At 43.6% G+C, this 10,693-nt stretch overlaps 1 protein-coding gene across 1 annotated transcript in view; it reads right to left on the bottom strand.

Moving 5' to 3' along the window:
* Window positions 1-10,693, bottom strand: part of Melk (maternal embryonic leucine zipper kinase) — a 58,662-nt gene that overhangs the window by 45,596 nt on the left and 2,373 nt on the right. The window contains exons 2-7 of the mRNA XM_021222026.2: window positions 8,772-8,867; window positions 6,915-7,000; window positions 5,896-6,012; window positions 3,953-4,096; window positions 2,688-2,756; window positions 358-450 (exon numbers count right to left, since the gene is read on the bottom strand). Coding sequence (XP_021077685.1) covers window positions 358-450; window positions 2,688-2,756; window positions 3,953-4,096; window positions 5,896-6,012; window positions 6,915-7,000; window positions 8,772-8,829 — 567 coding nt within the window. The 5' untranslated portion in view covers window positions 8,830-8,867. The remainder of the gene's footprint in view (window positions 1-357; window positions 451-2,687; window positions 2,757-3,952; window positions 4,097-5,895; window positions 6,013-6,914; window positions 7,001-8,771; window positions 8,868-10,693) is intronic.

Below are 10,693 nucleotides of genomic sequence, written 5' to 3'. Positions count from 1 at the left end.
CAGTCGGGCGTGGTGGCGCTCGCCTTTAATCCCAGCACTCAGGAGGCAGAGGCAGGTAGATTTCTGAGTTCGAGGCCAGCCTGGTCTACAAAGTAAGTTCCAGGACAGCCAGGGCTACACAGAGAAACCCTGTCTCGAAAAACAGAAAAACAAAACAAAACAAGAAAGAAACAAGTCAGCTATTCGCGAAGGAGAAGTTATTCTGTGTTCATTAATAAACATCTTTGAAAACTAAGCACATCACCATAGCCTTGGACCCTTCCTAGCTAACCTAACCAGTCCAAACTATAGCCACTTTATACAAAAGCAAGCACACTGAGGATGAAGACACACATCCAGCCAATCAGTAACAATTACCTCTGATCCAAGGTACGACTTCCCTTGTATTAGTTCAGGAGCTGCATAAGCAAGGCTCCCACAGCAAGTCTGCAGATGGTAGTCCTTGTTGCCCTACGGAACACAAAAACCAAACACAGTGAGTCTCTGATCGGGCATGCTCCTGCACATTCGCAATCCCCGTGCACTTGGGCAGAAGCAGCAAGATCAGGAGTTCAAGGTCAGACTCAGCTGCGTGAGACCAGTCTCAGAAAACAAAAATAAAACATTAAAAGCATTAAACTTTGATAAATCCTCCCCTTTGAACTCAAAGAGAGGTTAGATGAAAAATTATCCCCCAAAATGGGGATTTCTGCCACTGCTCTTTGTATATACGCACATGTGCACATATCAATTGGGATTCTCTACACTTCCAATACCACTCGACCTCCATGAAGATCCTTTCCCCTCAGATCAGTCAGATCGATTGTATACTTCCCCAGATACGCATCTGCACAGTAATCAACCCCACATTTAACCAAGCACCCATGATTTCCCAAGTATGCAAGGAATACCCACAGAACTCAAGTCCCTAGCTTTAGCATCACATCTTTGCCAACCGTACTGGGTAGTTTTGTGTCAACTTGACACAAGCTGGAGTTATCACAGAATAAGGAGCTTCAGTTGGAGAGATGCCTCCATGAGATCCAGCTGTGGGGCATTTTCTCTATTAGTGATCAAGGGGGAGAGGCCCCTTGTGGGTGGGACCATCTCTGGGCTAGTAGTCTTGGGTCCTATAAGAGAGCAGGCTGAGCAAGCCAGGGGAAGCAAGCCAGTAAAGTACATCACTCCATGGCCTCTGCATCAGCTCCTGCTTCCTGACCTGCTTGAGTTCCAGTCCTGACTTCCCTTGGTGATGAACAGCAGTATGGAATTGTAAGCTGAATAAACCTTTTCCTTCCCAACTGCTTCTTGGTCATGATGTTTGTGCAGAAATAGAAACCCTGACTAAGACACCAACACAGAAGATCGCCCTTCTTGTTCACAGGAAGAAGCAACGGCTACGTAGGAGAATGCATTGCTAATCTATTGTCTAGACTCTGTGCTAAGACCAATCACCACCTTCCCTGGTGATCTGTTAGCCTCTTCTCTCCCACAGAAACATAGATAGGCCTTATAAAAATGAAGCTGCCGCCGCCGCACTCCTGTGCTGAGCTCTACAGGAGGCAAAGGATCTAGAAACCTTAAGACTTTGTTTACAAATGAGCCAGGCCGTGGTGACACAGTGAGAGCCCCACAGAACTGAGGCCATCTTTCCCAGACCACCCCATTTTATTAGATGCTGTCTAATATGAGTTAAATCTGTGGCAGCCATTATAAAAAATAAAAAATAAAAAAAAAAAAGCTAATGGGAGTCTTCTACAAACATCCCCACACCTCCTGTGGAGAATATAACTTACATGCCAAAGTAGGATCTTTATAAGCTTATGTCTGTAATGTAAAAAAAAAACTATTAAACCTGCCTTCTGCATCATCTGCTTCCAGACACAAGCCCCCACTGGTAATCTCAGAATAGACACCCGTAGGAGAAGACTCAGAAAGAAGCAGACATTCAGAACTGAAGAGGCAAAATCTGCTTCCCTCTGCACCTTGCTGGTTCTGAGGGGCAGGAAATAATCATGGGACTACGAAGGGCTGAGACGAGTCTGCAATTTCAACATTCTTAATGAGTACAGACAGCTCATTTCAGCAGCGCAGCGCCATCATCAGAGAACCCAAAGGAAGCCTCCAACAAGCAGCCTCACAGGGGACCTGCGGCAGCAGCAGAGCTGAGTTCAAAGTCACCTCCAAGAGAAGTTATGCTGAAGAACACCCGTACTCACTACTCAGTGCAAATCAGGGGACTCCTGAGCTGAGGGACTGGAGAAGCCATGGCCATCCCTTCTTGCACAAGGAAAGGGGATCACCTCGACGTATAACTTATCCTTAGTTATACAACCACTTGGGTAACAAAGACTAGATACACACTAAATTCTCAACTTGTACACAAATGAACAAAGGCATCATCTAGTGGCAAAATACTCAAACTACAAACACGTGATTCAGCATCATATTATAATGGCTTCATGTTACCTGTCACTTGAGATTCTCATAGCTTCCCTGTAGGGACTCACAATCTTGGTTCCATCTCAGAATTATGTAGCATACTTATAAAACTATTAATGGTAAGGATAAAATTTAATATTCCTCTAAATGGACATAACCAAACAATAAAGATTAAGTGAAAGTCAGAACAAAATAACACACCAGCAGGTATAGTTATAGATATAAATGAGTTATAGATATAAATGTATTTTTATTTCCATACTTACCTTGGGTTTTGCACAAAGACCAAAGTCAATCAGCTTTAGCTTATGATTTTCATCAAATAATAAATTTTCCTGAGAAAACAAAGATATTTTGATAACTGTATTCTGGGGTCCTATGTCATAACTCACTTCTAACCATTTCTAAAAATAATTTAGAGTTGTTTCTATTTGAAGCTGAGATCCAATATAAGTTAAAACATAAATAAAAGCTAACACACCTTTAATGACAGTACTCAGGAAGCAGAAGCAAGGGGATCTGTTTGAGGCCAGCCTGGTCTACAGAGTGAGCTCCAGGCCAGCCAGGGCTACACTGTAATATCCTGTCTTCCCCAACCCATCCCCCCAAACTCTGATTTAAAAAACAAAACAAAATAAGAAAAACAAGAGAAAAAGGCTGGAGAATGGAAATGTTGGTCAGAGGAAGAGCGCTGTGCCAGCAACCCTGTGACCCTACGTTTACTCCTCAGAACCACAAAAGGAAAGAAAAAGAGAAAGGTCTAGAGAGTTGGGCAGTGATGGCACACCTTTAATCCCAGTACTTGGAAGCAGAGGCAGGTGGGTCTTGGTGAGTTCAGAAAGAATTCCAGCACAACCAGGGCTACACAGAGAAACCCTGTCTCAAAAAACAAAACAAAAACAAAAAAGAAACTAAATGGAACTCAGACTGAAGAGTTCGGTATAAAAACTAAAAAGAGATAACACTGCTGCAGACCGATTTTATATTCCTGACTCTGTCTTACAAAGTTACGTCTAAATATACACTCACTATCACACACAGTGGATCCTAAAGACTAAAGGAATGCTCACATCTTTCATCAGTTCTTTAAGTTACAAGCTGTCAATTCTGCTGAGCTGCCCCATTCTGGGGGGAAATGGTTTGAAATTAAAAGAATATAATCTCAGCATTTTGGGTGGCTAAGACAGTAGAATCTTAAGCTGGGGGCAGTCAAGGCTATACTGTGAGCTCTAGGCCAGCCTGGGCTATATAGGTAGACAATGTCTCAAACAAAAACAGAACACTGAATGGAAAATACTGAATGGCTCATTTTTCCCAGGGATAAAATCTTGATGAAGGGCAGCTCTAATGTCACATACAACAGGTCATGAGGATGCTAAGAAAGAAATGTGAATGGGCAGATCCTGACTACAACAAGAACCTAAGGAGCGGAACTGGACGGTTTCTAAGCAGAGCACATAGGTCCCTGGAAAGATGGGGCGCTCCATGCTGACCTCCCCGGTAAACATCTAAGGGGGACAGGGCCACTTACTGGTTTGAGGTCCCTGTGGGCATAGCCCTGGCTGTGGACATATGCAACTGCAGACAGTATCTGACGGAAGACGACCCGCGTCTCCTCTTCCGACAGGCGATCCTGGGAGATGATGTAGTCAAACAGCTCTCCTCCTGGACAGTACTTCAACAACAAGAGACTCACACTTACACACGTTACAGAAATCACTTCCCACGAATGGAAAGTGAAACCATTCCACACTCAATATTCGTTTAACTTTAAAGGCAAGGGAACTGAGTGAGAGAACTGCACTCTCAGGATCCAACGCCGCGGTAATCATTCCAGGAAGGAGAACTAAGTCTTCCCTCAAGCAGTTTTAGTACCAATAAACAGAAGTTAAACCAACTAACTACCACTGCGATTTTAAAAAGCTCACTCTGGGATTTATATTTTTATAGCAAAGTACTAAAACTTATTCTCAAGTTAACAAATTCACATTTCGTACCATCATCTGAAGTTAAAAATGAAAAGCAGGAGTAATTACTGTTTCTCCAGTAATTATTGCTGGTCATTGTCCAAAGGCCACTGATTTTCAATCTCCCTAAAAAGAGCCCACTAGGGGTTCATGCTGAGCAAGCATGAGGATATGAGTTCAGACCCCCAAGCACCCACATAAAAGCCTGCAGTTGGCAACGCAGAGCTGTCATCCCAGCACAGAGGCAGGGACAAGCCTCTGTGACAAGGAGCTGGGGCCAGCCAACCTAACCAAAACAGTGAGCTCCAGGTTCAGTGAGATCCTGTCTTAACAAGGAAGGGAACGAACAAGACAGAAAGACACTCTGCGTTTCTACACACACGTGTGCAAGCATGCATTCCCGTAAGCACACAGATGTCTGACACACAATCATGTACTATCTATAGGAGAAAAGGTAAGTAAGAAAGAGCTTACAAAGCCCCCTCTTCAGGATTTATATAGCTAATGGTTGATAAGGGAGAGAGAAACATTTTCTTCAGGGATAGTCATTAGTAAGGTAGTCATGCTCTTGTAAGGAACCCTCAAAAAAAAAAAAAAAAAAAAAAAAAGACATGGAAGCAGAAGCAGGGCTAGCTGAGAAGGGACCAGGGGCGATGATGAGAATGTAACAGAGATGGTCAGATATGGTCAAAACATTAGATAGGAAGCTGGACAGATAGATGGCTGAGGGATTAAGAGCACTGGCTGCTCTTGCAGAGGATACACGTTCATTTCTCAGCATCCACATGGCAGCTGACAGCTGTCTATTACTCCAGCCCCAGGAGATCCAACACCCTCTGTGGCTTCACCAGGCACCAAGTACACAAATGGTGCAGACAGACAGACGTGAAGGCAAAATACTCATAAACATAAATACATTTCATATTCAAAAATGTTATGTATTAAATGTCACAGTGTAACACATTATATATAATATATACTAATAAAAGGCACAAAAAGGGTCAGCAAGATGGCTTTCATCCCAGGAACCCACATAAAGGTGAAAGAAAAGAACCAATAACATTAACAGTTAGCTTTATTACCTAACACAACCTAGAGTCACCTGGGTGGAGAATCATGGATTGACTATATGGGACTGGCCTGTGGGTATGTCTATGTAGACTGCCATTACTAAGTTCATTGATGTAGGAAGACCCAGCCCACTATGGGTGGCACTGTTCCCTAGACAGGGCTCTTGTACTGTGTACAAGACTGCAGAAATCCAGCTGAGCACAAGCAGACAAGCAAGCACTTAGTTATTTCTCTCTGCTCTTAGCGTTCGTGTGAACCTGGAACTGAGCTAACCCTTCCTCCCGCTTCAGCTATGCACTATAAGGACCATTCTATCACAGCAACGGATATGAAACTAGGACAGACATTCTCATTTTCCAGGTAAGAAGACAGAACTGTCTCTCACCTACTAAAAGAGCAAGCAAAGACTTCTAGCTGTCTGGAACCCACCACTAACCTCCAGAACCATGAATATTTTGTTCTTTGTCTCCAGCACATGGTAGAGCTGACATATGTGCTGATGTCTCAGACTCTTCAGGGCATCGATCTCAGTTTTGACTCGGGGCAAATCACTCTGTTTGACAAAACATCAGTTCAGATAAGCAACAAACTCTCCGGCAAGTGTTCTAAGCATCAGCATCAGCAACGTTCATACTAGGCGGCTATCACTACCTCTAAAACAAGCTGCTTAAAAAAAAAAACAAAACAGAAAAGCCTTACAAAATTCGTGTCCTGAGGAATGTTATAAAGGCAAACTCAATCTGTCAGTTTGCGTGGGTGGAGATGAGCAAGCACACACTAGGAGTAGCTGAGGACTCAGAGAGGACCCACACTGGACGTGGGTGACACCACTCAGTAAGCCTGGGCGTGGATGGGATAAAGGAGGGTACCTACTAGCCAAGGCATGTTCTGTCTCCTAGATGCCACTGAGGCACATGTTCAAACCATCATGACATCCAACCTTACCTCAGGCCCAAAGCAATGGATCGTTGGACCCAAACCACAAGACAAAACTCAATCTTTCCCTCTTTTAAATTGTTTCCCTCAAGTATTTGTCACAGTGACAAAAAGCTACTGACATGGTAGGTCAACAGTACAATGCCTAGAATTCCTGAAAGAATCTCACACTAATGTAAAGGGACCATTCAAATATATACATGCACACACACCTGCATGTGTCCCACACACATGCCATGCACACAGACATATGAAAAGACATATATTTCTTAGTAGGGTGTGAAGACATATACCAGCAACCCAAATACTCATGAGGGTGAAGCAGAGAGATCGCAAGTTGAAGGCCAACTTCCACACAAGGTGAGCCTAAGACAGCTATATATAGGGAAACCTTGATCAAAATTAAGTTTTTAATGTCATGCGAGACAAATATGACCAATGTACTATAACTCATATATAAAAGTATCAATGGAACCCATTACTCTATACAATTAAGGCAAAAAGTCATCTCAAACTTACCCCTAGTGCACTCTTATCCATGATTTTTATAGCTACCATTTCTCCAGTGAGGACATGGCAGGCCAGTTTGACCTTTGCAAAGCCACCTGAGTACAGAAAAATGCAAATGGAAAAAAAATGAGGGCCCAAATGCAGATATTTTAAAAGACTCTATCAAGCCACATTTTTCTGGAAATTTTCCTTTCTTCTGTCATTTCCAACAAGCTAGCCAGGACTCCAGATTCTTTTCAGTCCGTGTTTCTAGACCAGAACTTGCAGCCTGTGAATCACAACCCCTTGGGGTGGGGGTGGGGTCAAACAATCCTTTCACAGAGGTCACCTAAGACCATCAGAAAACACAGATATTTATATGACAATTCCTAACAGTAGCCATTAAAGTTATGAAGTGGCAATGATAATTCTTTGGATGAGGCACACCACAACCTGTATTAAAGAGGGGCAGCATTAGGAAGATTGAGAACCACTGTTCTAGACAGAATTTGCTTTCCTACCATGAACAGCAAATACCTAATTTTACAATAAAGAAGTAGGAAAAAAAAACTATTCACTCTTTAAAACTATGCTCTATGGAAGCTGGAGAGATGGCTAATAAAGTGTGTCTGCCACTCTTACAGACCATCAGAGTTCAGTTCAGTTCCCAGCTGTCTATCACTGTCTATCCAGACAATCAGACACTCTCCTGTTCTCCTCAGACACCCACAGACATTACTCATGCACAGACCACACATACATATTAATAGAAGGAAATATTTTTAATCATATGCCATGTTTAACACTTCAATTAAATTTGCTTTATTATGAACATGCTAGAACACAATATAAAGTTACTAAAACTGAAGACAAATTATACAAAACTTCAATGAGCTTAAAAACTACGAATCAATTATGTATTAGAACCGGGTCAAAGGCTGATTAAATGCCTCTAGCTATCTGAAAGGTGTTCAAATTAACACACCCAAGAAGAAGTTTCTGATAGTCTCTCCCAGTCTTCCCCACTGTTCTCCCAGGTGGCCGGGCACAAGACCATGGGACTGCGTTTCTCCTGCCTTCCATGTACGACGCATAGGCAAATCCCACCTACTTACACGGGAAACAGACCAGCGACTTCCTGGGGGAAAGAGCCCAGGTTCTGACTAGAATTGCCATGCCTTCTCTGAGCAGGTAGTGCATGACTGTATATCCATGTAAACTCATTAGCACCTGTGCACAGTTTACTGCGTGTTATAACTCAGTCTCACTAGCTTCACCCTAGCATTCTAACCATGCTGCCATCCGCGCCTGGCATGGACTCTCCTGCCTGCCATTGTTTCTGACAGCTAGGCCCTCCCCAACCCAGGGTCTTCACTCTCAGGCAGCCAGGACGACCCTTTCAAAACAAAGGCCACATCACTCGTTAGCTGAAAACTCTCCAGTGGCTCTCTTTACGACACTTTTGTAGTGGCCTCTAAGTCCCTCTGATAGTCTACCCTTGCTCTACCCTGCTTATTAAAGTAGGCAGAGGGTCAGGAGAGATGGCTCAGCAGGCAAAGGCGACTGGCACACAGGCCTGGCAACCTGCATCCCAGCCCCAGAACCCACATAAAGGTGGAAGGGAATCTACTCCACAAAGCTGTCATTTGACCTCCACATGTATGCTGTGGTATGTTTCCCACATACGTCATACACAGAGACGCACACCAGACAGACACACACACACACACGCACAAAATAAAATAAATTCAAACTTTTCAATTATAGGTAAAAAAAAAAAATTTAAGCCACATCAATTATACTAAAAAACCTCATGACCACCCAAATAGACCATACTTTCAATTACTTTATCTGTACTCTGCTTCCAAGAAAAAAAATGACAATTACCTGTCCCAATAGTTTCATATAATTCATAGTATTTGAGGAGTTCATCATAATCTTTCATAGTCCACCTGGAACTTTATTCAAAATGACAAAAAGAACCTGTAAAACAAGAAGAAATAGTACACATCTAATAAAAGGGATATCAGCAGCTCACCAGCTCCCTTTGCAAATAGGGATAAACATACAGCTTAGGTATGTAAATGGCCATGGAAGCATTAACTAGCCATAGCAAAAATCGAACAAACAGAGCCGGGTGGAGGTGGCCCACGCCTTTAGTCCCAGCACTCAGGAGGCAGAGGCAGGAGAATCTCTGACAGTCAGGGCTACACAGAGAAACCCTGTCCCAAAAATCAAAAACAACAAAACAAAACAAAATCAAAACCTGGCTTCCAGCCTCACATCATCCACACAAATCAAATCCCAATAAAGAGTTACTTACCGAGGTGATAGGACTTGCCTGTGATGCCAGTATTTGAAAGGTAGAAGCAGGCCCTTGAGGTCTTCCTAGGCTACACAGCAAGTTCAAGACCAGGCTGTGCTACAGGAGATGATGCCTCAAACAACAAACCCACTTGTTCAGTGGGTAAAAGCACTTGCCACCAAGACTGAAAACCTGACCCCCAAGACAGAAAGACCAACTCCCATAGCTGGCAACTAACCTACACACACACACACACACACACACACACACACACACTGCACGTGTGAGGCCAGCCTGGTCTACATGAGTTCCAGATCAACCAGGAAAAGAAACCTACATACATACTCAGAATTTCTGTACAAAGACACCATTAAAGAGGAAAGCAGACCCAAGTATGCTTAACGATAGGCATTTTCTCTTCCTTGATGATGCAAATATAGACCAGATTTAAAGTAGATGAAGGCAGGTTTATTAACTTGAGTGAAGTAGATGAAGGCAGGTTTATTAACTTGAGTGAAGTAGATGAAGGCAGGTTTATTAGCTTGAGTGGCAGCTCTCGGGTTGGCTCACTGATCTCCCAGGCGGAGGTCCGTGAAGTCACACATCCAGGATACAGCAAGCAGGTTTTACAGAGCTTAGGCGAGGAGTGATGACGTGCCAGCCAGGAGCTGGGGTGGTGTCCTTACACGGTCGGAATCTGAGTCCCTGGGAGGGTATTCTTGGGTGGGTTGTTAGCCCAGAGTTTTCTCCAAGAAAGAGTTGTTTTCTCTCTGCAGGCAGGGTTTGGAGAAGGACAGACAAGTTTCCCAGCTTGTGCAGGCAATGATCAGAGTTAGGTTCCAGCCTAACACTGATACCTGCCTCTATTCCTAGCACTGGGGACACCAGAAAGGAAGAGCTGAAGTTCCAGACCAGCCTGGGTTATACATAAGACCCTACAGTAAACCAGCAGATGGGACCCTGTGTTGGAGGGAAAAACTGGGCAGGAACGTGGGAGCTAAGAGTGCTTGCTGCGCTCCCATGTTAAGTTCCTAGCACTCATGCTTGTCACCTGTAACTCCAAATCCAGATGATCCAGCACCCTCTTCTGGCCTCTGCAGGCACCAGCATGCTACACACTCAAGCAGACAAATGCACATTCGTGTACATTCGTTTTAATTTTAAAGTACATAACTGGGTACATATAATAAATGTGTCCTTATGCCATAGTGTGCATGTGGAGGTGAGAAGACAAAGAACCAGCAGTCACATGGGCTCTGAGGACTCAGGTCCTGCTGGCATAGCTAGTGCTAACCTACTGCAACAGCTTACCCATCCGAAGTTTAAGGAGCAAGGGTTTTGTTGTTGGTTGGTTTTCTTTTCTTTTCTTTTCTTCTTTTCTTTCTTTCTTCTTTATTTATTTATTTACTTTGGTTTTTCGAGACAGGGTTTCTCTGTATAGCCCTGGCTGTCCTGGAACTCACTCTGTAGACCAGGCTGGCCTCAAACTCAGAAATCCGCCTGC

Source organism: Mus pahari, chromosome 22 (genome assembly GCF_900095145.1).
Source record: "Mus pahari chromosome 22, PAHARI_EIJ_v1.1, whole genome shotgun sequence".
Classification (NCBI taxonomy): Eukaryota; Metazoa; Chordata; class Mammalia; order Rodentia; family Muridae; genus Mus; species Mus pahari.
This window is presented reverse-complemented; position numbering and strand designations above follow the sequence as displayed.